Below are 25,483 nucleotides of genomic sequence, written 5' to 3'. Positions count from 1 at the left end.
GGGAATGAAACCTCTGGCTGCAACAATTTTTCCTCCTTAAAGATCAGCATTATTAATAAACCATGATCTTTATTCTTAAGTAAGTCACGCTGGGGTCCAGGTGACATTCCTGGAAGACACAGAAAAGTCCTGCCTGCCTCAGGGGACCGTGAATAACCCTCCCATCTACTGGTTTGAACCCCTTTTGATTAGGAGTTCTGCTTGATTGTTCTTTTTATACCTTGTCTTCATAAATAAATTAGTATCCCAATTAATGTCAAAGTAGGTTGTAAAAGGATTTCCCCCTTGGGCCAATAATTTCCTTGCTTTGAAAAATGAGAAAAAAAAAGGGGTCAGAGCACTTTTTTTTTTCTGGAAATTTTGCCTGGATATGGCTACAGGATGGTTATAAGCTGTGAGCACATTCATGGGAAGCCTGGGTCACCAAGCAGCAGGGCCATTTCTGGGGTTCAGGGTCCCTCTGAGGAAGTGGGAGCCAACCTGGTGGTTATACTTGCAGGGGGTACTTGGATGTGGTGTAACATTGCATCTAATTCTTAGAAAGAGGAGCGTCTTGGTCTGCTTGGATTGCTAAAGCAAAATACCACGCACTGGGTGGTCTACAGACAAATTTATTTCTCACAGTCTGGGGCTGGAAAGACAAGAGCAACTTGCTGGCAGGCTCAGTGTTTGGGGAGAAGCTGTCCTGCCTCCTCAGTGATGGTCTGGTCCCTGTGTTCTCACAGGGTAGAAGAGGTAGGAGAACTCTCTTGATTCTTTATAGGAGGGTCCTCATCCCCTTTGTGAAGCCTCCACCCTCATGACCAAGGTGCCTCCTGCAGGCCCCACCTCTAAATACCCTTGCCCTGGGGACCGGGTTTCAACATATGAATTGGGGGTACATTCAGTCTATAGCAAGGGGGTATCCCCAAATTTGGTAGCTGCTAGGGCAGTTATTATTTGCAGTAGTCACCTGTTAATGCTCAGTCCTGGGATATGTGTTTTCCTGAAATTATCTCCTTTGTTTCCCAAATGGTAGAACCGTTAGTATTAATTTCTACTTGGGAAAACTGAGGCTTAGAGGGTCTAGAGACATCCGGTTTTTTCCTCTCTACCTAAGGTTTTCCCCCTACCTAGTTTTTTGTTCATAGCACCCCTTTCCTTTGTATAAGTCTTCTGCCCAGTCCTTGTAACTCTGCTATAACATCCGGCCCTGCTGAGCTGACCGGGAATGTGAACTAATACCCTCAGATCAATGACAGTGCGAATGGAAATCTTAACACGGACTTTACATCCAGGTGTTGAAAGGGAAATTTTCTTTTTTTTTCTTCTAGGGTCTTGACTTGGAAAGATGGAAGTTTGGGCCATAATCTTCTCTTCCACTGCAGTTTGGAGGAATCCTACCTGTAACATAAGTGGGTAAGACCAACACACCAAGACTGTCAAAGCCAAGAGATCGAGAATAAGAATATTGATATTTTGAATGTCTGATTCATTATTCTGCCTGTTATAAATCTATGCCTGTTTTACACCACTGCCATAGTTTGTTTAGCTTATATGGCTTGGAGCCAGATACTTTAAGTTAGTCAAGTAACAGAAATAAAAGGTATGGAATGCATATGCTCACAAAGGACAGACCTTCTGATCATAACCCTGAGCATTAAAATTCATGTCCTGAACTATGAAGAACAAAAGTGCACATATTTTCCAAGGGGAAATACTTTATTTCATTTTCATTTCTTTAAGAATAAGTCACCATAGAGATTAACATAAAGTCTCAGGAGTGAAACTGAATATTTTCTGTGATTTGGGGTATGAATATCTTCACAGAATGTGGATGATCTGATAAAGTCTGAGACTGACTGCCAGTGGTTTCTGTGCAGACCAAGCGGTTGAAGAATGAGAATGAAGTGCAGCTCAGTGATTAGTCTGACCCGTGCCTTGTTTTTCAGAACAACTTGGCTCCGTTTCCCTGGCTGGGACAGGCTCACTTTGAATCCTCACCTCTGCAGACACTCTTATGTAGGAAGGGAATTCCTTACTCCATTTCTTTGCCTGGCAAACAAACTCCTACTTATCCTTCAAGACCCAGCCCAGAAGTCCCTCCTGTCTTTCCCTGCACACCCGGGACACACAGAGGCAGCAAGTCCCTGCAAATGGGGCAAAGAAACAAAGTCAGGTCCTCAACCAGCCACCTGTAGTCGATGGAATCTTGGGCCTCCAGGCACGAGAAGACTTGTCCTGACAGCCTTTCCCCAGGGAAACTGCAGTCTGGTGAGAGAAGATGTTCTCTAATATGCAAACATTTTACTAATTTAATTTGCTGTGGCTATTCTTACCATTGCTTAGAATTTATTTTCGCTCTATTTGGCTTCATCGCAGTACAAAAAAACACCCTGGCAGCATTCAAACACCAAGGACCCCTCCTCCTGGCCTCTCTCTGCAGCCCCTGCAGCTCAGCTGCCCCTCTCCTGCCTCTGCCCTCTGGGGGCTGCACCGGACCTGGGTGCAGGAGAGCGAGCCCTTTAGTAACAGGGGTGGGAAATCCTAATAAAACAAAAGAAAGTAAAACAGAACTCTGCATTCTAAGCGCCGACACTCCAGCAGCCCAGCATTGCGCGGCGCCAGAACCCAGCCACGCCGTCCAGGGGCGGCCTCTGCAGCCCGCGCTGCCGCCCGCGCTCCCCGCCGGAACTCCTGGCGCGCGGGCCTGGTGGCGCGCCCGGACTTCGCGAGGGAGCACCGCCGCGCCAAGACTACAACTCCCAAGGTGCACTGCGGCCAGAGCATTTTCTACCCTTGCCTCTTCGTTCCTTCCAGTCCTCACGACCAGGACTGATATCTAGGGACGGTGGGTCGCAATGACAGAGCGACTGTAAGCTTCTCTGGCGGCCCAGAGCCCGAATGCCGCTCCCTCTTGGCGTGGGGCGCTCCTTCGCTGCGGAACGCGCCGTCATGGGTCGGGTTTCCCGGGGGACAATGATTGCGAGCGGACGCTGTGGCGCGGCGGTTTAATTTTCCGCCGGCCGCGGCGCGGGCGGGCGCGATGGTCCCGCCGGGGCTCGTGAGGAAACTCGGTAACGCCCGGGCCGGCCCGCCGCGCCCCGAGGCCAGCCCAGCCCGCGAGCGCTCGCGCTGGCCCGGGCTGCCGGGGGCGGCGCCGGGACCCCCCGGCTTGGCGGCGGCCCGGGGCCCGGGGGGCGGGGGTTGGGGACCCCGAGGGTGGGGGCGGGGCGGCGGGCTCTCGGGTCGCGGCCGACGCGCTGTCCCCCCACAGGCCACCCGCTGGCGGAGATCCGCGAGCGCGCGCTCCGGAGCATCCTCTGCAAGGAGGACCACGGCCTGGTGTGCGGCGCGGCGCTCGGCCGGGAGAGGCCGCTGCTGCTGCGCCTGCTGCGCTGGTTCACCTTCCCCGCCGCGCCCCTGCAGCGGGAGGCGCTGGGGCTGCTGCGCCGGCTGGTCCAGGTGGGCCCCCCGAACCCCGAGTCCCGCGTCCTGTGCTTGGGCAGGTGCTGAGAAACCCTCTGGGAACAGCCGTAGAGCGCCACTTTCCGTCGATCGGGGTGCCCAGTGCGCACCCCCCTTGTGTCTTGCTGGGCACGTTGGGGTTCACAGGGTCCCCCCCCCCCCGCGCCTCGAGGGGAGGGTCTGACTTTTGGTGCTGCTGAGTTCTGTGTGTTTGGACTTTGGGTTTTCTCTCTGCGGCTGATCCTGTTTTAACTTATGTTGTCATTTGCATCTTCATGTAAAATGTGGGTGCTGTTCTGTTTACAATAGCTCAGCTTTTGGAAACAACCCAAATGCCCAAAAGTAGATGACTGGATCAAGATGATGGGGTACATAGAGACAATGGAATATTACTCAGTATTCAAAAAAGATAAACACATGCAATTTGCAGCAACATGGATGGCGCTGGAAGGGATCATGCTCAGCGAAATAAGCCAGAAAGAAAAAGAAAAATACCGGATGGTCTCACTCATAGCAGGAATCTAGAAAACCTAAATAAGGGACCAGGAAAAAGACTAATTATAATAAAGTAGAAATCAAAATCAACAAGCAACTAGGAACCAGACACACTATGGGGGGGCGGGGAAAGGAGGGATCAGGGTCAACATAAGGGGGTTGCAATTGTATGGGGAATATAAAAATAAAATTAAAAAGCATAAAAAAATAAAATGTGGGTGATATTGATTAAGCATAGTCTGAAACATGGCCTTAAAGTGTGTTTTCTTTCCTAAACACATCTGATTTTTGTTTTTCTCATTTTTTTTCTCATTTATGTTCCCCTGCCTAGCGTACGAGTTGTTAGTTGTCAAACTACAGATTTAACCTTTCAAAATTGTAAATCACTATTCATGTGTAGGGATTCATAATGCTTCGGCATCCTGTGCCTGACTGGAGGTAGGAGAGGTTAGGGTGAGTGTACACTTCTGAGGTTCAGTATCTGGTTTCCTCTCTCACAAGGATAATCAAATGTTTTATGCCTGTGTCTAAAAATCTATGTCAAATTAATGGAAGTTCTTTACTTTGGGCTATAGCAACGCAAGCTTTAGTTTTTATGAAAGGAACATCTGGTATACCCAAACATAATTTTATGTTTTGATTGTTGTAAGATACAGCAGAGAGGTTTTGATATTTATAATTAAGCTCAAGGTTCTCCTCTCGTCAGTATCCTGCAGCAGTCCAGCATTTGCTTGATCTTGGCGCAGTTGAGTTCTTATCGAAACTTCGTTCTAATGTGGAGCCAAATCTGCAGGCTGAGATTGATGGCATTCTGGATGGACTTTTTATTCTTCCTTCAGAAGTTCCTACACTGCCTTCTGCACCTCACCAAACCAATCAAACAGGTAACTGTTGGGAATCCATTTGATGCCTTTTGTTAAAACGGAAACATCTTGGTTCCAGTGGCTAATTTTAAGGAAAGAGACCTGAAACTAAACGCAAACTAACAAAATCCCCATCACCCACCTTTTCTGGTGTTAACTTACATGAGTTTGACCTTTTTCGTTCCTCTACTCTTATAAAGAGGGGGATGCATTTGTATTTATTCTATTTTGGCTCAAGAGGCCAGTCTTTTTGAGACTGGATGGACAGATTATTTCTTTAAACTGACATCTTTTCATTGAGCACTCATGATCACGTGTCAGACATTCTTCTAAAAGCTTTGCACTTGCATTTTTTTTTTCTTTGAAGATTTATTTATTTATGCATACAAGAGCTGGGGTACAGGCCAGAGATGCGGGAGGGGCGAGAGGATTCACCAGAGACAGAGCGGGGAACAGAACAGGCAGAGACTGAAGTACACTGCTGAGGGGAGCAGCGGGGAGAGAGGAGAGGTCTGCTGCGCCATGTTTGTTGCTTTCTGGTCGGCCAGGGATGGAACTCGTGCTGAGAGGCTGCGATTGCTTCATAGTGCTTAACCCCTTGCACCACCAGGGAGACTCCTGAACTTGCATTTTTGGATTGTGTTCTTCTATAGGAGTATGATGGTATCTTCTCCAGCTCATGATTTTTTGATGGCGTACAATTAAAGTGAGATAGAGCGAGTATTTTATAAGCTGCCTCACCCAGTTGTGTAGTGGTTAAAATGCGAACCCAAGACACTCTGAAGTCCTTAGTTGTGTGACTTTGGCGGAGGTAATTCGAAGGCTTTGGTTTCTCATCCCCAATTTGGGACAGTAAAAAAAAAAGCATCTTTCTTGCAGAATTGTTGTGAGGATTAAATGAGACAGTGCCTATGATGAGTTTGGCAGAGGGCCTGGCATATGTTCAACCAGAATTGTTAGCTGCTCTGTTGTGTTCTTGTTGTTATTTGGTGCTCAGCGTGGTGTCTTGCTCGTGGAAGGCAACAACAGCAGCTGCCATTTATTGAGTTCTTGTGTGATGATTTTTGTTTTTAAAGATTTATTTATTTATGCATACAAGAATGGGGGTGTAGGCCAGAGGGGCTGGAGGGAGGTGAGAGGATTCACCAGAGACAGAATGGGGAGTGGAACAGGCGGTCTACTGAAATCCACTGCTGAGGGGAGCAGTGGGGAGACAGGAGAGGTCTGCTGTGCCATGTGGGCAGCTCCCTGGCCAGGGGATCGAATTCATGCTGCAGTGTCTGTGGATAGCTTGATAGCGCTGAGACTTTATCTCCTGCACCCTCGTGTGATGAATTTTAATGATATGATTTGTAATTTCTAAGCCATAACAAACAAAGTAGGACCTTAAGTCATGAATGTTCAGTCTGTTTCTTGCAGAGAAATTTAGAAGTGTGGTCTAGGGTGAATTCTTAATTATCTAATGTATTAATTGGAGAACTTTTGGCATGAAAATTTCCAACAGAAAAATCATAAAACTTACTCTCAACTTTTTCTTCGAGCCCATTCTCATTGCTCCTGAGCTGCTAAATGTGTAGGTACGTGACACGGGATTGTCAAAGGTGTTGAAAGGTGGTGCTTTTGTTTTGCTTTTGACCACTTAAAAAAAGTTATTAATGAGGATTGGGTTGGTCCGGAGCTCTATAACTGGAGACAGTGGAGGGAGCAGAGATGAGGGTCCTTGAATAAGTGCTTTGTAACAGGCTCTTTATATCCACTGTGGATGTTTTTATTCGAACAGAAAGTGGTATTTACTTAACAGTAACAGAGAGGGAAAAAGAACCTCAGTTTGAAATAGATGCAGCAGTTATATCTTTCATCTCTTTAGCCAGACCAGACAGTTCAGAGAACAAAACAAACAACTGTTTTTCTAGTTGTAAAAGACACTCAAGAATGTAAGTGAAATTATAGAGAGTTAAGTTTTACTTTTCGTCAGTGAGGAACCAGTAATACAATAATGCATTTTCTCTTCAGAATTACCACAACAGCCCGAAATGTTGACAGGGTACTTTCCTCAGGAGAAAAGTCATCTCCAGCAGCCGGAAGCACCTCCGCCCCCTCCAGGTGTGTATCTGCGGGAGTCGGTCCTGTTGGCCCTGTGAGCGGGGACCCAGGGCGCTTCTCGTCCCTGTGAGGACATGTCGTGGCTCAGCTGACGGTTTCAGCACCGGGCAGATTGTTTTGAGGGCCTGAATGCTTTGTTTTGGGGGTGTAGAGTCTCTGCGGTAAACTGGTGTGTGTCTGAGGGACTGTCCTGCAGCCGGCGGTGCTGGGGGCAGTGGCGCTTGGTGCTGGCAAACGCCAGGCCTTTGTCAGGAGCTTGCCAGTGCCCTGTGCCCCAGACCATCCCTGCTCAGGACCACCTTAGTCTCTGTGGCCCAGGGCCCCTGTATCCCTGTCTCCACACTTCTGACTCAGACCTTCTCCATGAAATCTCTCCAGGTCTTTTTGAGCCTGGCCACGCGGGGCCTGGCTCCGAGCCCTGCCGCCAGCGAGCCCTGCCGCCAGCGCGCTCTGCTGGCTTTAGCTTTTTTCCCGACACGCACCATGTTCTGAGCTTGTGCACGCAATTCTCTGTGTTTCCCTCCTTGTAAGCATAGTGTAGCTGTGATCTCTGTGTTATACCCCGCGAGAGGAAGAAGGCCAGGCATGGGTAGACACGTGATGAATGAATGAACAAATCTGCAGTGCCACCTGGAGACGTCGTTTATTAGTATCCCTGTTCCACTGATCAGAACACCGAGGCTTTGAAAGGGTGAAACCTCAGACCTAGGTGTTGTGACTGGGGTGAGCTGAGTAAGTCTGGCACTTTGGTTTTATTGCATAGGTAGTTAAGGTGAAGAGGATGTGTCCTAGCGTGTATCTGCTGGTTTCAGCTCTTCAAATTCACTCAATTCAGCAGCCTTCTGTGTTTAAAAACTTCCTTAGAAACTCTTGGATCGAATAATAGCTGAAGAAAAACCAGAAAACTCCCTCCACTGTATAATACTTGACCTTCCCTTTCTGGAAAAGTTTTGTCAGATCTGTAGGGTGCTTAGGGTCGGAGACAGTAAATATCAATAGTTCTGTGGCTGAGCCAGCGGGGGTCGGGAAAGGGAGTGAGCACGCCAGGGTGGGGAGCGACGTGTGTTCGAGTGCAGCCCATGAGTGAGGGTCTGTGGGGTCTTCAGTGCAATGTGGCGGTCTGTGGACCATGGCCTGCATCGATGGTCTGCAGATCGATGGTGTGGCTTATTTTGGATACTTCCCAGGTGTGCAGTGTAAGCATGTCCATCCCTCCACTCCCTGTCAGTTTTCCTTTAGAAAGTAAACCCTGCTTTATTTGGCACTTTTGAAGGAAGAAACTGCACTGTGCTAATAAATTTAATAATTCTGTTACCGGCCTTTAACTGTCCCCGGCTCTTTTCAGAGCATCTGGCGGAAAGACTCTTTGCCATTTGGAAGGGCTTAGGTAGCTACGACTTCTCAGTGTTGTCACCTTTACTGGTATGATATCAAATCTGTTGAAAAGAGAATTTGAATGGCAGTAGCTTAAAGTTGTGTTGGTTTCTCGGATTTCCTGTAATCTCGTTTGAGTGCTGATATTTGATCTCAACCTTCTGGTCTTCAAGTCAGCTTCAAAGAGGTGTCAACATCTAACACCACATAGGATATCTGAACAGGGCTATGTAAATATAGCATATGATTGTTTGTGTCACCTTTATTTTTTAAATTTAAACATCTCTTCCAAACACCAGTACCTTTTGTGTTCAATGTAATCTCTGTTCTGATCTGCACAGGGTAACAAAGAAAGTTGAATTGAAACTCTAAATGCCATTCGGTATTGCTTTGTGTACAGTGTTCTTCAAATAATAATATATGAGTTATGTTTAACTTGTGAGGAGAGAGCTCGGTTACTTGTGAGGGAACAAATTGGCAACTAATCCTACTTTATATATTTCAGCTTATTGTACGATAGGACCTTTATTTGGAGACTTGTTATAAATGTGATGCTTCACTCTGAATGTGAATTGGTCCACCTTGGATTCTTTGATGCCTTAACTTTTCCTCTTCCATTGACAGCAAATCAGACTGTGAAATGTTTGAAGTTTTCCACGTTTCCCTGGCTGCCCCTGACCACGACCGACAGACACGTTCTCTCTTCCAATGAAAGGTATGGGGTGTGTGTCCCGTAGTTTGGCGCATCTGTGCATTTGCAGGAGGAAGAAGGGTACTCAGTGCTTGTGAGAGAGCGATAGGAATGTATAAATACTTCTCCTTTTTCAAATAGCAAGCCAGAAAGTTCCTGTCCACCTTTCATTCGGCCCCACACCCCTCTTGTGCTGGGCTCCCCTACCCCCTCGGTGACCGGAGTCTTCCTTCACTGACCAGATTCTCTGGCTGTTGCTTACGCCCTTGGCTAATGCAAGGAAAATTTAGACTTCTTTTCAGAAGATAATATATTTTAAAGCATGGACTCTTAAGAGAATCTGTATATGACTTTGAGAAGGTTGGGAACCACTGATCTAATCTCTGTAATGGATGTTGGTTGTTACCTCAACAGTAGATGGCTGATTTATAGACATCTGGAGGGCGTTCTCATGTCTAGAGTCAACTTCTTGCTGAAACTTTAATTTCAGTGAAAGAGTTGGCTTTTTTGGGTGAGAATCTGGAAAATACAGACCCACTTGCTAGGGTGAGGGCAGGTACAGTGGGTGGGTGGGGTTGAGGGGCTTGGTGAAGGCACAGCAGTCACCAGCAGGGTCTCTTGGCACTACGCACCAAAGGGGCTGAACACTGGTCCCCAAGTCAGCCACCAGGAGATGGTTGCTGTGCCTGCGCCGGGTGATGGCGGTAGGGGTGGAAGCTGCACTGAGAGAAGAGGTTTGGTTTCTTGGGGGGTGGTGGAGGAGACAGCTGCTCTCCCTAGGAGGGCAGATAAGGTCTGAGAAGTTGGGTGATGTCTTCTGTGTGGAATAAGTGGGGAGTTCAGGCCTCGTTCACCCAGCTAGGGAAGAGAAGTAGGAAATTGGGTTCCTGGAATTTAACTTTGATGGATTTTTAAAATTTAAATCTGCACTCTATTTATATCACAATTCTATTATAAATTTATAGTAAATAAAAATTAAGAAAATCTATCTTACAAATTTATTTCTGCTCTACTCTTCTGTCATTTCTTAGTCATTTAGCAGCTTTCATTGAATTTTGTGCCCTTTGACCTCAGTGATGTCACTTGTAGCACTTGGGATCATGGGTGGGGACCATGTAGTCCGCAGAGCAGATACAGTCACTGCAGTTCCCCTGCAGACACCGGCACATGGGTGAAGCCCCTGGCCAGAGTGGTTTAGGGATGAGGGATGAGGTCTGGGAGGACTTTGCGGGGCCGCATGTCTCAGCTGACATCTGGAGGATGGGTTTGAGTCATTGGACCTGGGTTAAGTAGACTCTGGAGTCAGTAAACCTTCTGTGAGAATGACCACTGCCCTATTTTGTAGCTCTCTGAGAAGCAGCAACCACACTTTGATTTGGAACACCTGTGAACTGCTGAAGGACGTCATCATGCAAGATTTTCCTGCTGAGATTTTCCTTCAGAGGCCAAAGATTGTCCAGGTTCGCGTCCTCCGTGACCTTCAGATTTTGAAATCGGGAACTTTTTGTGATGAGCTCCATTTTGCAAAGTGGGAGCACTTGTGAAGGGCCTTTGCATGACTGTGCTCACCAGGTCGAGTGTCCTTTTATCTCAGCCCCGTTCCTAGCTTGTGGGGTCGTGGGGTTCTGGCAGGAGGGCCTCATGGGCACGGGCAGCGCCCGCCATTTGACCACTGATGTGCCTTGCCTGGGCCACCTCAGGGGAGACTCGCTCTGGAGATGGGCTCGGCAGCAGGCTCCCTTCTTGCCAGCAGCAGCGGCTTTGCTCTCGAGTGTGGTGTTTGAGGCGCTGTGCTGGCTGCTCTGCATGAGGAACACGTGAGTGGCAGAGACAGGGCTTTGCCGCCTGGTCTGGTTGGCACCCAGGCTGGGCCTGTGGCACAACCACAGCATCTGGTGCCACCCTGACCTCACCGGGCACAGGCTGAGTGGACCCAGTGAGAGGTGGTGTTGACACAGCCTGTCACAGTGTTGAGTGACAGCAGAGGACACGCGGCTGATAGCTGATGCATGGCAGCGACCTAGTTACTGGAGGTGTGAGAGGCTGGCTGTGACTTCCAGAAGCCCCTGTGACTCCATGTCCCAAGCGGGTGCAGGGCCCCTGACCCTGCAGGGTCAAACCAGCCAGTCCCAGCCACTCTGTGCCCACCTTACCACTCCCCGCTGCCCGGCTTCCTGAGTGAGGCCCGTGAAAGTCTACGCTTGCGTCTTTCCTTGATCACGGCGCGCAGGCAGCAGGCTCTCTCCTTCTCTGGGGTGGCGCTCAGCTCCCATGGTCAGCTTCCCCCTCTTCATTTCAGAGCCTGCTGTCTCTGTTGAAACTGGCCTTCGGAGGGAGTGGGAAGCACAGGCTGGCCTTGCAGTCCATGTCCTGCCTGCAGCAGCTGTGCGTGAGTCTGAGAAACAGGCTGAACTTCCACCGAGATCCAGGCTTCTTCTCCAGCAAGCGAGGTACTTGGGTCTGTCTGTCCCTCTGTCCTTCCGTTGCCCTATGCCCGGGCCCCTGTGTGTGCGTGTTCTCAGCGCAGCTCCCCACTCCTCCGGGCGATCAGATGAGCATCTGGATAGCAAGCTGTGTGAGTGAGGGGCTGCTCAGAGCCCTGTCGTCTCAGGCTCTGTCTTGCGGATGAGAGACACTTGCAAGGTGCTCCTTTTCTTCTGAGCATCCTGCCTGGGCGTCAGGGACCAGGATTCTGAGCCCCGCTATTCATACAGAGCTATGGGTGTTTGAGCAGGATAAGATACATGTTGTGTGGACAAGTCATTTGTTTGAAAAATACCCACTTATATTTTATGGAAACTGTTTTTATGCAACCTGTGATGTAGTCAGAGTATTATGATGGCAGTGCCAGACTTTTCAAGGAAAAAGCACCACCTGATGGTCAAAGAGAGCACAAGGCTGGCCTTTAAAGGTGGTATTTGCAGCTCAGGATTTCTGTGCTCTTCTATGACATGCATTAAATATTAAATCACAGCGATTTATCATCATGCTTCACAGCTGGCCCATATATATATATATATAGTTTTACTGATCCTACGTTACTTGAATATTTATGCTTTATTGTACCTCCATCTCAGGCTCAGCTTCCTCATTACCGTTCTTGAGAGAGAACTTGCTGCAAATGACTGATAACAGGGAGCTCCGGGCACCCCATATTTTATCAGAAAAAGAATTGTATGTTGGTAAAAATAATTGATTTCCCCGAAGACTTACTTATGTATAAAATAAATTATTTATCACTAACTATGCGCCAGCTGATATTCTTGTCTCTGAATGTTGAACACTGAACAGAGCAGATAAGGTCCCAGCTTTGTGGGCTTGTATTTTAGAAGGTTGGGGGCCGGTAATAAACAAGCAGACCCGTTGGTTTCAGATAAGGAGAAGTGCTCAAAGGAAATAAAAGGGTGATAGCCGGGGGGTGGCCGGGGAAAAGGGTGCTCAGGGGCAGGGAGTGGGGCGCTGAGGGGGTGAGGGGAGAGCGGAGGAAGCCAGGCGCCGGAGGATTTTGGACCTTGTGGATCTTGGTGAAGATTTCACATTGTCTTTGCAGGGCTGTGAGAATCTCTTGGAGAATTTTTCTTTTTGCAAGTACTTTAATTCTTTAAAAAAAATTATGATAAAATATATATATAAAATATATTATTATCACCATTTTTAAGTGTTTGGTTTGTGGCATTCATTACATTCATTCTGTCATGCAACCGTCGCCATTAGATATTTCCCCCGTCACTAGAAACAGTGCAACTGTCAGGCAGTTCTCCTCATCCCCTCCCCTCCTCAGAGATATGATTTACAAATACTTTCTCCCATTTGTAGGTTGTGACTTTCTTGATAATGTCTTTCGATGAGCAAAAGTTTTTAATTATGACATGGTTCAGTTACATCTGTCCTCATGGTCGTGTGTCGGATCCCAGGTCGAGACCATCAACCCTGTGTTTCCCGCTATGAGCTTGATGGTGTGAATTTCCATACTTAGGAGGTTGATCCTCCTGGCTGTGGTTTGCAGTGGGGTTTCCCGGAGGGCTTCACGCAGGGAGGGCACAAGCTGCTGCTCTGCGTGTCTCTGATGCTACAAGTGAATAATGTGGGCCAGAAGGTTCCTCATTATCAGGTTAGTTAGACATAAGCCCAAATGTGCCAAGCAGATCCTTGCAGAAAAGATGACACTTCGCTTCCGGAAGCATTTCTTCTGTCTTAACTTTGCTCATGTGCTCGCGAAGAGTGACACGTGGGTGCTGGTGCTTGGTCTTCTCTCTGGACTAAGGGTTCATTCTGTTTATTTTTCCAGATACAGTTTCCCAGAATTCTTCTCTGTCTTACTGTCATGAAGTCAGAGTCGCTCATCCTTCCCAGAGCCCTTCCCCGGGGAGCAGCAGTCCCCGGCCTTCGGTGGTGGGGCGCACGGGCCAGCGCCCCAGAGGAGACGGGCAGGACTGGGACGCCGTGTCTTCCAGGTGACCCGACAAGCCCGGGAGAGAGAGAGAGTGTGTGTGTGGGGTGTGTGTGTGTGTGTGTGTGTGCACGCGCGTGCACATGTATGCGTGTGTTCACATCTCAGAGGGAGATCATTACTATTCCCTGTCTTCTTTTTGCAAACATTGCTGCCGGTGTCAGACGGCGTTAAACTAGCGACTTTCATGCTTTTTTGGCCACGAGTCACAGTAAGAAATAAACACACATTGTAGCTCAGTGCTCAGCACATGAAAAACACTCGGTATGTGTGCGCCTGTGTGTGCTTGTGCCTGTGTGTGTGGGTGTGTTGTCTGTGCATGTGTGTGCGCGCCTGTGTGTGCCCACACCTCTCTGATTCTGTTGAACTGTGCTTTCCCTGCTTTCTCTTTCACTGAGTTAAAGAATTCGGACCCACGACACTTTTTTACCAACACCAAATGGGACGTGCTTTAGCTTAAAAGCGTAACTTTAAATGAAAGGTGCATCTTGACAATATCTTAAACTCCCCTTTGTAAGTCTAATCGTGACTTAAATGTGTCATTATTTACTGTTAAAGGGAGACCCCTGTAAGTGCAAGTCATGGTATCTTATTTGTCGTGTAAATACAGGTTTCTAACGTGAGGTTTTCTTCAAGGGGCTGGCGTGGTATTCATGTTACCTCTCCGTTAGGCTGCTTGTGGCTGAGAAACATACTAGTCTCCTCCTCGGTGTCACTCTCACAAATGCCCAGTGAGATGAGCCCGTGTCTGTGGCTGGATTATTCTTTGGGGGCGCTGCTGGACTGCTGCGCCAGGGGCTCTGCTTGCTGCCCTAGTTCCCTGTCCTGGCGCCTCCCCGGGTTAGGGTTCGCCTTACTGTGCTCCTTTACTGAGATGCCTGCGTCCTGGAGAGGCCCAGACCTTACCCCAGTTTATCCAGTCAGGGAGCAAGGAGGTTCGAGTCTCGATTCCTGACCTCCCGGGGCCGCTGGTCCTGAGGGAAGAGCTTCCCCACGGCGCCTCTCCCAGCCTGCGCACAGCCTGGGCCTCTTCCATAGCTGGGGCGCTTGGGACCAGGAGCTGCAGAAATGACAAAACTCGTATTAAATTTCAGGAGTTTTACTTATCCAGGACTCTTACTGTATCTTTGCGACTCAGCTTCCATTGTGGGTAACATCAAAAGTCAGAATTTGTGAGGCTCTTCACAAATGGGAGGCCCAGGCCCTTCTATAGCCTGTACTGCCCTCCTGCCTCCCGTGAGAATGTACAAAGAAAAGCAATAAAGACGTCATGTTCCATTTTGGGTGCGTTTTCAAAAGCCATTATGTGATGTTGAATGTACTGAATAAAGTAATCAATTTCTCATCAAGCTTTTCTGTCATATTCTTCAGTTGCTCACGTTGGTTTATTTGGAGCATTTGGTGAAAATCACTGAAAATCTAGGAAATGACATCAACTACTTAGTTTTGCCTTTGTAAGTCGGTATAACAGAGGACTTGGCTGCGAATGCGCCCACCTCCCTGTGGACGAGGGTGGTCCTCAGCACCGACTCCTGAGGACACATTGTAGAAAGTTGACACATTGTAGAACAGCAATTTGAAAAGCAAAATATGGGCGTATTTTTCATTTCACTGACAATAGGGGGACATCTTTATGGAACCCAGTCTCATAAATTTGTCAGGGTTTCTAGAGATCTGGTTGGAACTGATGCGGGGACAGTGGGCTGGGTCCAGCGTCCGCTCACATGGGCCGGGAACGCTGCTTGCTAGCGGAGGGCTGTCCTGTGGTCACTTACAGTGGAAGCAGCAGCCGCGCTCACGGGAATTCTCGGGCCTCTGTCCACTCACCGCTGGACCTGGTGCAGGTGGACCTGCCGGAGCTGGAGGCCGAGGACGCCCTGGAGCTGCAGTTCCAGCAGCTCAGCCTCCCCCAGTTCTGCGTCTGCGTCCTGGAGGCGGCTGTGCCGCTCCTAAGAACAGGTGAGCTGCTCCTCCGCACAGGCTTGCTTTTGTGTCACTCACGCTTGTCTGTCTGTTTGCTCGGGCTCTTCCTTTTGTTTGCCACCTTCTGTCTTAGGACAGTCAGGATCTATGTCTACTTACCTCTTGGGTTACAGAGTCCTAAAAACTGACTAGCGCGTCTGTTCTCTCTTCATCCACACGGACGCCACCGAGCACCTTTGCATAGAGCGAGCGGCCCCTGCTAGTTGTGGTGGTTGTCGCTCGGGCTTCCTCCTCCGTGCGGCTGTTGCAGATGTGAGCACCGCAAAAATAATGCAAGTGGGATGAGTTCGAGGCGGGGGACCACAGGAGCTGACCAGAATAGACAGAGCTTTGGCGGCGCCCTCAGCTGCTCCCGCTCCCGCTCAGAGCTCCCTCTTCCTGGGGCTGTGAAACGCACTCAAGACAAAAGTAAACCCCAAGCAGATTCTTACCTTTGCGGTCATAAATTTTTTCTTAAAAAACAAAACGAAAAATACCTCACGAAACCCAAACTTTCTGGAGTGACAGTCTCTCTCAGACGTGGTAGGTAAGTCTGCGAACTTGTGGTGAATACATGCCAGGAGGGAGCTCATTCCAGTGAGGAGGCGGGGAGCAGGAATAGGAGGCCAGCGGGCCCCGGGGGTCAAGCAGTGGTTGCCGTCTCGGGGTGCCCGCCCCGCTGTCCTGCTGGGTCCTGGGGGCTACCCCGTGCACACCTCACACCCGCCCCCGCCAGCCTTCCCCTGTGCTGGCTGCTGCTTTTCCCCCTCTTACAGATCAGGAAACTAAGGTTTAGAAAGTTACTCAAAGCAAACAGCCAAGAGCAGAGGTTTGAACCAAGCCCACGTCCAGTGCCCCGCGGTATCGAGCCCCTCGCTTGGTGAAGAAAGATTTGGAAGCGGTGACGATCCCTTGAAATAGAAGCGTTTTCTGTGGCTGGTAAACTTGTCAGGATAGAAATACAAGATAAATGAGTTTTTCCTTTTCTATTTTATGTTATTAGAGTAAAAAATTTACCACGCTAGTGGCTCTTGAAGTCTTGTGGCTATTTTTGGCCCACTTGGAAGGGGTGGGGCGGGTATCAGGTAGCGGGTGGGTACTTGGGAAGCATGAAAAACGTTTTTATCCTGAGGAAAGCGGTGTCCCTCGTTGCCCACTGCCTGCGGAACTGCTCCTGGGAGTTGGGGGTGCACATTAATTCATGGGCTAATGCTAGGAAATGAAGGAAGAACTGAACTTTGGCATCATCAAGTATATATGTTTGTCTGCCTGGTATTCTGAAAAGAACAGTTTTATATGTAATGATTTTGCATTTAACCTTTTTGTAATTTGCTGTAAAAAGTCAGATTGATAATTATGAAGCTCTATCTTGGTACATAAAGTTTTCTAAATGTTCTCTTGCCCTTTTGCGGTAACTTATTGCATGATTTGTCATCATTCAGTATCATACGAGACTTCTGAGAGAACTTGCTCCAGCTGCTCTAATGAAACAGTTTAGGCACTTGTGACCTGGCAGTTGGCTTTATTTTTATTCATTAGAACTTGACCTTTGCTGTGTGGGCCGGGGAAGTCTCGTTAGGAAGAGTTAGGGATCTCTCTGGGGGGGTCAGGGCGTCGTGGAATTTCTTGTTACTCTGTCTCTGGAGAAGAGATTGCTCTAGTGGGCCTCACTCTCACGGTGTCGTTTCTTTTGGAATTTTAATAGTGTTTAAGGGAATATGGGATTGAGAACCTGTTTCACCAGCCCCAGCTTAGCTTCCCAGGCAGCTCCTCTGTGGGAAAATCCTAATTTATGATGAGGTGCAAGTAAACCTTTTACTGCCAAGCAGGAGATAGCCGAAGGCATTCTCTACCTTCCCCGGGTGCTTGAGAGCACATGTAGCCTTGAGGCCTGTGAACTTGAAAATGATTTTGTCTGCCTCCCAACTGCTCTTCAGTCTCTGCGGCTCTCTTCTCGAGCTTCCTCCCCGCCCGCCTCTCGGCACGTTGTCTTTGCTGTGGTCACGTCATGTCGTGATCGGAATGAGAGGCGTCGATGGTAGCTGTAGATTGTGACGTCTTTTTTATCAATTCTAAAACCACCAAGAAAATAATGAAAGAAGAACTAGGAATTCAGGGCCGCAATTAACTGGAGGATCAGCCGTGGATATGCAGTTCGTGTCTGGACGTCCGTGCCCCTAACCCTCTCCCGTTTGCGCCTAGGGAGCAGGCAGATGGTCATTCGAGCCCTGGAGCTGCTCACAGAGGACCTGGTACTTATCGGTGAAGCGATTTCAGCAGATGTCTGGGATGACAGCAGCCTGTTTGCTATTGACATGGTGAGAATCAGTGTTTTCCGTGGGTTATGAACAGTAGTATTTTATTTTTATTTTGGTCTTTTTAAGCTGGTTTTCACTGTCTCATTATCTTGGAAAGTGTTCTTTCTTTAAGGCACAGGCTTGTTTGGTGTATACGCCGGCGTGGATTGCTTGCTTGCAGTGATGGAATGTGTGTGGAGAACAGGGCCAGGCCGTGGGGGGCCAATAGTCAGTGTGAGAGCCATGCCTTTGAGCGGCAGAACTAGGAAGTGTATGTATTTTTAAAAAATCCATGAGTTCAGATGACTTTTTGGTTTAACGTCTGTGTTCTGTTAGAGGCACAGTTGAGGTTTGGATACATGCATGTATGTATCTATGCTCCCCTGTGCATGCACACACATGTACCCTTTGGCATTTTGTTCTGCATACATGAGCTGGTAGTAAACATGCTGGTTTGTAACCTGTTATGTCTTCCTGGACTATATGAGTGAACATATTTTCATGCGTATGTATGAAACTTTCTGCTCGAACTATAGATTTGGAGGATGGGTCAAGACCCCAAATGGTGGTAACAGGAAAGCTACCCTAAAATGCAATTCCACCAGATGATTAGAAGTAAAGTGAAGGGCAGAGACACGTCCAAAAATGCTGACAAAGAAAGCTAGGGCCAGATTTCATTTATTTATTTTTAAGGATTTATTTTTATTTGTTTACACATATAAGAACTGGGGTGTAGGCCAGAGGTGTGGGGAACCGAACAGGTGGAGCTACTGAAATCCACTGTTGAGGGGCGCAGCAGTGAGACAGGAGAGGTCTGCTGCGCCACATGGGTCAGCTCCCTGGCGGGGAATCGAACTCGTGCTGCAGTGGCAGCTGATAGCTTCATAGTGCTGAGACTTAACCCCTTGCACCACCAGGGAGACCCGGATAATGGTTCTTAATCTTCATTTTTCTTTAGTCCTTAAGGTTGTCATATTATTTTGTAGCGCTGCTTTTAGAAGCCCTTCACCAATTGAAGTTTTCAGCAAGTTTTTCCTTAGAACTGTGAAAAATGTTTTATCAGTTGCTTCTTAAATTAAATTTTCTTGGCCAGAACATTTATCTGTAAAAGTTAGTCATTCACTTTTAACTTTTGGCTGCTGATCTTTTATGATTCAATGAATTATTTTTACTTTAAAGGTTAAATCTGTTGCACAAGTGCCAATTGGTATGTTAGAAATGTTAAATAAAGCAATGCTGCTTGGAATTGTCTTTGACTTACTTTTACTTGTTTAAAAGAAAAAATGCCTCCTAGGAAAAATCCTACTCCTTTGCCTACAGATAAATACAAACAATTAAGTAGAATTTCTAATGTTCCTGCTTTTGCCAAGTTTAAAAAGAAAGATAAAAGCGGTGTTTTTGTCGACTCATTAACGGAACAAAACAACAAATGTGTTGTTACTAATTCAGAAATTAAATGCCTGAGGATATATAACCGAATCTCTAGATCTTTCCAGTAGTGCTAACGGCAGTCATGTCTGGGACTCCATCACTCCATTTTTGTCAGCATAGTCAAAGACCCACCCCCGCCCCATTAACTATTTTTATTTCAATTGCTGTAAATAAAAATTTTTATTGGAATTATATTTTCATTGAACTCCAGTCGACTGCATTAAATATATTCACATTGTTGTGCAATCAACACCATGGTCTGTCTCCAAAATTTTTTCATCATTTCAAACTGGCACTCGGTGTCCACTGAACACTCACTCCTTTGCCCGCGCTCCTGGTAGCTACTATTCTGCTTCATTCCTTTACGAACGTGACCATGACCATTCCTGGCGCCTCGCGTAAGTCGAGTCACACACTCTGGGACTTTCTTTATCTGCCTTACTTTACTGAGCGTGCTCTCGAGGCGCATCCACCTTGTAGCCTGTGTCGGAATTTCATTCCTTTTAAAGACTGACTGCTATTTTGTTGTCTGCACATACTGCGTACTGTGTTTTGTCCATGGGTGGACACACACCTCTCTCTCTCTCTATCTCTCTCTCTCGGCTGTTGTGATCTGTGGATGTTGATGTACAATGTATGTTTGATTCCCCCACTCTGAGTCTTTTGAGTGGATCCCCGCAAGTCCGCTTGCCAGATCACGTGGTAAGTCTGTTTCATTTGCAAGGAGCTGCCGTGCTGGTTCCCCAGTGATTCCTGGGAAATTTCCTGTCCCCGCAGCGATGCGCCAGGGTTCCAGTCTCGCTCCAGTTTCTTGCCAACACTTGTGTTTGGTCGCAGCCGCTCCAGTAACTTCACGAAGGGGTGTTCCATGTGGCTTTGCTCCTTTATGGGATTTGTATGGATCTCTTGCCTTTGGCTTTGTTTCCTGCATATTCATCCTTTAAAGAACATTTCTGACATGTTAGATTTCTGTCCTTAGCTGACGGGTTTATTTACCATTATTATTTTTCATATATTTTCAGTGGAAGGTGGAGAGTGAAAACTTCTGTGAGTGTTTTTGTCCCCCTGACTTACTGATATCTTTTTACCCGCTCTCTTGGGGGAGGTGGGGAGGGTGTATTTGCTCTGTCTGGTTACGATTTGCAAATTAATCAGTATTTACAGCTCTATGTTCATTTTTATGCTGAACTTTTTGTCTTAAAGCTAGAATTTCTATCTTAATAGTATAGGGTTGTCAGAAAAGTCATGGCGTGTTTTTTCTGTTTTCTACGCAAAAATGCATCATGACTTCCCCGACAACCCAGTATGTTATCTAGAAATTGATAATGGCAGAACATTTTCCACTTGAAGCAATGTTATTCCCTGAAGGGTGTTTATATAATCTTACATTTGCGTATTGTTAAAATGTTTTGACTTTTCCTGTGTTGTTTCCTTGTAACTTTGGGATCAACTTTAAGGCCCTGATCCTATCTCTGGTACTATTGTGTTTATCCCCTACTCTTCTGCCCCATGTGCTGCACGGTCACCCCAGTTACAGCGCTTGATGGGAGATTTTCATGTCGGTGTTCAGATCTGAAACAGTGAAGCACTGGAACTAGGAGGAATTTATGGTTCATTAAACTTTTGCATATGTGTATTGTACTTGTTATTAGGACTGATCCTAGTTAATGCTTAGAAAGTGTTAATTTTTTCCCTTAAATCTGTTTGCTTATGATTCCTATTCTTTAAAAAGGATCTCAAGTAGGTTTTCTGTTATCCTTACAGAGGGGAAGCAGTTTTTGTTTTTGTCATTTAGTGAGTTGTCCTCTACGACGCTTGCACACTGGCCCTGAAAACCTTGTTTCCATGTTTGCAGAAAGAGAAGCTGCTCTCAGTGTTGGGGTCCCTTGGGGACACGTTGTGTCACCACAAGAGCGCTGGCAGCGTGGAGCTCCCCCTGGCCGTGCTCTTGCACCACAGAACAGCCTTCGTCAGCATCTCACTGTTCACCGTCCGGCTGTTGCAGACGCTCCTCCCCGTTGAGAAGGTGAGGCAGGGAGTGGGGCCGGGGTGGCCAAGTGCCACTGAGACATGCTCCCTGTACAAGCCTCCAGGTCACTGCCTGGGTGCCCAGGCTGCAGGGAGCTGGGGAAACTGGCAACTAGTTTTCAACTGTTTTGACAAATCATTTGATAGAAAAAGATACATTAATTTTGTAAAGATTTTTTTTCAGGTCATTTTTTAAAATGGTGGAATGGCTTGTTTAGAAAAGTTCACAGGGCAACGCACTTTTCCTACGTGACTCTGTGTTTGAAAAGTGACCCCAAAGCACGAGGTGGAGTAGCAGCCTCCCCAAGGGCCCTTCCTGCCCACCCCCTTCCTGCAGCCTCTTCTTACTCTCTGTCACGACACATCTGTCTGTTTTTGAACTTTAAATAGTTGGAATTACAAAGTATGCACTTGCTCAAGATCGGTTTTCGAGATGTGTCTCTGTTGTTTATAGCAATCATTTGTCGGCCCTGCAAGGGTGTGGTTCCACTGTGGCTGTACTAAAGGTGTTTTTAATGGTCTTGAGTATTTCTTTAAGTCATCTTGCTGACTCTATTTTTATTTTTACTTATTTATTTATTTTAAAGATTTATTTATTTATACAAGCACTGGGTACAGGCAGAAGCGCGGGAGGGTGAGAGAATTCACCAGAGCCAGAGCGGGGAGCAGAGCAGGCAGAAGGACTGAAGCACACCGCTGAGGGGAGCAGCAGGTGGCAGGAGAGGTCTGAGCGCCATGTGGGACCTTTGCCGGGCGGCCGGGGATCAAACCGGTGCTGCAGAGGCTGCGGGCAGCTTCGCAACCTAGCACTCAACCACTGCGCCACCGGGGAGGCCCCTCACTCTTTTTAAATGGATGTTATGTCCCTCAACTTGAATGTTAGTGAAAAATATCAATAATCCATACACAGCGCTTTGCAGTGCAGTGTACTTCTTGAGGAAGGGCGGCGTAGCGTGCTTCGGGGAGGTGTGGGGCTTACTGAGGACTGAGTGACCGAAGATTCCACTGCAGATTTAGAAGTTGCTGCCTCTGAAGGACAGGCCCTCTGCCTTTTGTTGCCCTTTGTTACTAACCATTTGCCCCCTCCCTTTTTTTTTTTTTTAAAGATTTATTTATTTATGCATATAAGAACTGGGGTATGGGCCAGAGGTATAGGGGGCGGGAGAGAGGATTCACCAGATACAGAGTGGGGAACAGAACAGGCGGATCCACTGAAATACACTGCGAGGTCTGCTGTGCCATGTGGGTAGCTCCCTGGCCGGGGATTGAACTCGTGCTGCAGAGGCTGTGGATAGCTTCATAGGTTGCGTCTTAACCCCTTGTGCCATTAGGGAGGCCCCCATTTGCTCTTTTTGCTCCCTAGAATTCTGCTGTGTGTATCTCTCAATGCCATTGTGTACTAACTCTTCCATATACAATGTGTTAGCAAGCAGGGCGTCTGGGAAAACCAGAGTGAAACATTACAGTTTAAATGTATTTTGCTTTAGGGAAATTACCTGTTAATTTTAATTTTTCATTGGTTGTTAGGTTTCTGAAGAAATTTTGTTTTGAAGAGTATTAATTTTTCAAGGAACAAGCATTATAAATCAAGGAATTCCAGTCAGATAAGGCTGGAGTGCATTTAAATACAATGTATATGAGTGTCTCACTCTATAGACTAATAGTATGTAACTGGAAAACTTGTGCTGCAGTAACTTGCTATCAAATATTACACATACTCTCTCTAGGTGGGAGTATGATGGGCGAGTTATTTATCTTATAAATCATATCATCAGTTAATTGCCTTTTTGATTGTAGTTTTTTATTTTACCTATGTGTTTTTGGGGGCAGGAATTAATTATAATCGAAACTAATAATTTACTTTGCCTTGACTTAGTAAATTATTTGTCTTGACTTATTTTTAGCATTGGAATAGTTTAAAACCAATCTCATGCTTTTTTTTTTTTTTTAAGATAACCATTTTAAATTTATTTTTGTTTTGAGGGCATATCAATATCTGTAAGTTTTGGTAGCTTTTCAAAATATATAACTTGGAACTCTATAAAGCAGTAAATAAGATTGTTCAGGAGATTGTTATGAAGGCCTGGGCTTAGAGATGGTCATAGCTACTTGGATTGTTTAACCAGGAACTGTGGAATGAGGTCTAAATACAATTGCTATTCTGTTGTTAAAGTTCTTCGATTTCTGTGGAATGCTGCCCTCTGCCTGTGGCCAGACCACCTAAAATTGAAGTGGAATTTGGACTTGGAAATTTCTTACCTTCAGAGTCAGCTTTAAATGGTTGAGTTGCCACTTACCAAATCTGTAATTTAGAAGCTGGAAAATGATAATGTGGATCTAGGTAGAGATTTCCGGAATTGCAAAGTTTTGGCCCTTTTTGACAGGTTAAAATGGTGCAATCTCTGGACCTCCCCGGTAGTGCAGTGGGTTGGGCGCAGTGCTGTGAAGCTGTCCCCAGCCTCTGCAGCACGGGTTTGATTCCCGGCCGGCCAGGGAGATGCCCACATGGCACGGCAGACCTCTCCTGTCTTACCCACTGCTCTCCTCAGCACTGTCTTTGGTCCATCTGCCCATTCTGTTCCCTGCTCTGTCTCTGGTGAATCCTATCACCCTCAGGCGCCTCTGACCTGTACCCCAGCTCTTGTATAAATAAATAAATCTTTTTAAAAAAATGACACAATCTTCAGAAAGTGTCCTGTTGTGTCAAACAAATTGGTAAAAGAAATGAAGGTGGTTTCACTTGGGCAAGCAGCTGCGAAATAAGGGCTTTAGGTACTGACCCTGCTCTAGAAGCAGGAGCCCAGAGATTCTGGGGACCCCGTGGCTCTCAGTTAGCCAAGCTGACTGAGGGCGAGGAAGCATCTATACTGCAGCCCTGACTGTTTCAGCCGGGCTGTAACATCTGACACCGCGGTAAAGCCGATGCTCCGGGTGGCACTTCCCCAGGAGCGATGCGCAGAGAGATCACCCAGAGATCTGGTTAATCAGATCTTGCCTGTTCTGAGCTGCTGGGTTTGGGGTGGGGCCAAACAAGCCCTTCGGCAGTGCCGTGGCTGTTCCCGGGCAAGGTTGAGAGAGAGCAGTGTTACCCCTCATACCCTCGCCCACACGAGGTGACATTGTCTGTTCCTTATTTTATCTAATAGTGGCGATGGCCTTGCAGTGAGCTAGCTTCCTCTTTTTCCTGACTGATGAGTGGCCAGTGAATGTCCATGTGGGACGAGTGCCCGGTCCGGGGTGCACACGGGACCAGTCTGCTGCATGAGGGTTAAACTCGTGGTTTTACATGGTGCTTTGAGTTACTGAGATGTCAGAGTTTCAGATATATGTGTGCAGGGTGAAAATGTCAGAATTCCTCAGTGGTGGTGTGCAAAGAGGAGAGAGAGGAAATGAATAGTTACTGTGATATGCCAGACACTCTGCTCAGTGCTTATTCTCGCTTCAGCTGTTCCCATTTTTCATGCTTAGTAGCCTCAAAAGGTGATTCCTATAGTTTCTGAGGCTCATTTGATAACTTTATTTGATTTAAAAGCATTGTTTAGCTGATTCAGCTCTTAATCTTAGACTTTCAGGCAGTTAATGATAATCCTTACTATCGGTTATCCTTGAAATAAATCTGGAACAAACCTCTTGTCCAGACAGCGTTTCAGCCGTGAGCTCCGCCAGATGACTTTCTCTGAACATTGAACTTTTAATCCTTTCCGTTTTCTTGCTTGATGCATAGAATCCAATCATGAAGATAGAATCAGTTATTTAAAAAAAAAAATCAAAAAAACTCAAGCCGTTCTTTCAGTTCCAGATCAATTGATTTCAGGTTATGAAGCATTCACTATTTCATTTGGGCCTGTGGATTTATACTCATTGTAAGGGACAGGAAATGACACAGGGCAGGTTTTCTGATCCCATGCAGACCGGGTAAAGGAGGAGTCAGAGTCCTCAGTGGGTTTTTGTAGGTCTTTTATTGGGGTTCACCAGGCATATGGCAGGCAGGGGTGTTGGGGGGCCGGGAGGCTGGCAGGCCTCCCAGCCCCCAGCAAATCCACACTCTGTCTGGGCTCACTGGCGTTCTCTGCTTCTGCTTCTGCTTCTCTCTTGGCTTCTCTTCGGCTTCTCGGCTTCGTGTTGGCGTCCCCGTGACGCCGCCCCTAAAAGCCCAGTCTCAGCCCAGGTGAATCCCTTCTACCTATGCCCACACCCTACTCCAGGTGCCGCCATCAGGCATGCGTTCAGGACCACAGGGATCCACCATCTATCCTGATGGCGGGAGGGCAGAAAAGCCTGACATTTTTCCTTACCCACACTCATTAAGGGACAGTCTTCTGTGAATGTTTACAACCATTTA

General features: G+C 47.2%; 1 protein-coding gene across 3 annotated transcripts in view; it reads left to right on the top strand.

Moving 5' to 3' along the window:
- Nucleotides 1-3,025: 3,025 nt before the first annotated feature.
- Nucleotides 3,026-25,483, top strand: part of RTTN (rotatin) — a gene marked incomplete at both ends in the record, with an annotated part of 107,817 nt that continues 85,359 nt past the window's right edge. For all 3 annotated transcript variants that reach the window (XM_084252120.1, XM_084252118.1, XM_084252119.1), the window contains 11 exons: nucleotides 3,026-3,056; nucleotides 3,257-3,444; nucleotides 4,649-4,826; nucleotides 6,819-6,908; nucleotides 8,907-8,997; nucleotides 10,319-10,433; nucleotides 11,273-11,423; nucleotides 13,262-13,427; nucleotides 15,201-15,382; nucleotides 17,588-17,703; nucleotides 20,969-21,139. In XM_084252120.1, the coding sequence (XP_084108246.1) occupies nucleotides 3,026-3,056; nucleotides 3,257-3,444; nucleotides 4,649-4,826; nucleotides 6,819-6,908; nucleotides 8,907-8,997; nucleotides 10,319-10,433; nucleotides 11,273-11,423; nucleotides 13,262-13,427; nucleotides 15,201-15,382; nucleotides 17,588-17,703; nucleotides 20,969-21,139 (1,479 nt within the window). The remainder of the gene's footprint in view (nucleotides 3,057-3,256; nucleotides 3,445-4,648; nucleotides 4,827-6,818; nucleotides 6,909-8,906; nucleotides 8,998-10,318; nucleotides 10,434-11,272; nucleotides 11,424-13,261; nucleotides 13,428-15,200; nucleotides 15,383-17,587; nucleotides 17,704-20,968; nucleotides 21,140-25,483) is intronic.

Source organism: Talpa europaea (assembly GCF_964194135.1).
Source record: "Talpa europaea genome assembly, chromosome: 13".
Classification (NCBI taxonomy): domain Eukaryota; kingdom Metazoa; phylum Chordata; class Mammalia; order Eulipotyphla; family Talpidae; genus Talpa; species Talpa europaea.
The sequence above is the reverse complement of the archived record's forward strand: the minus strand, read 5'-3'. Positions and strand labels throughout refer to the sequence as shown.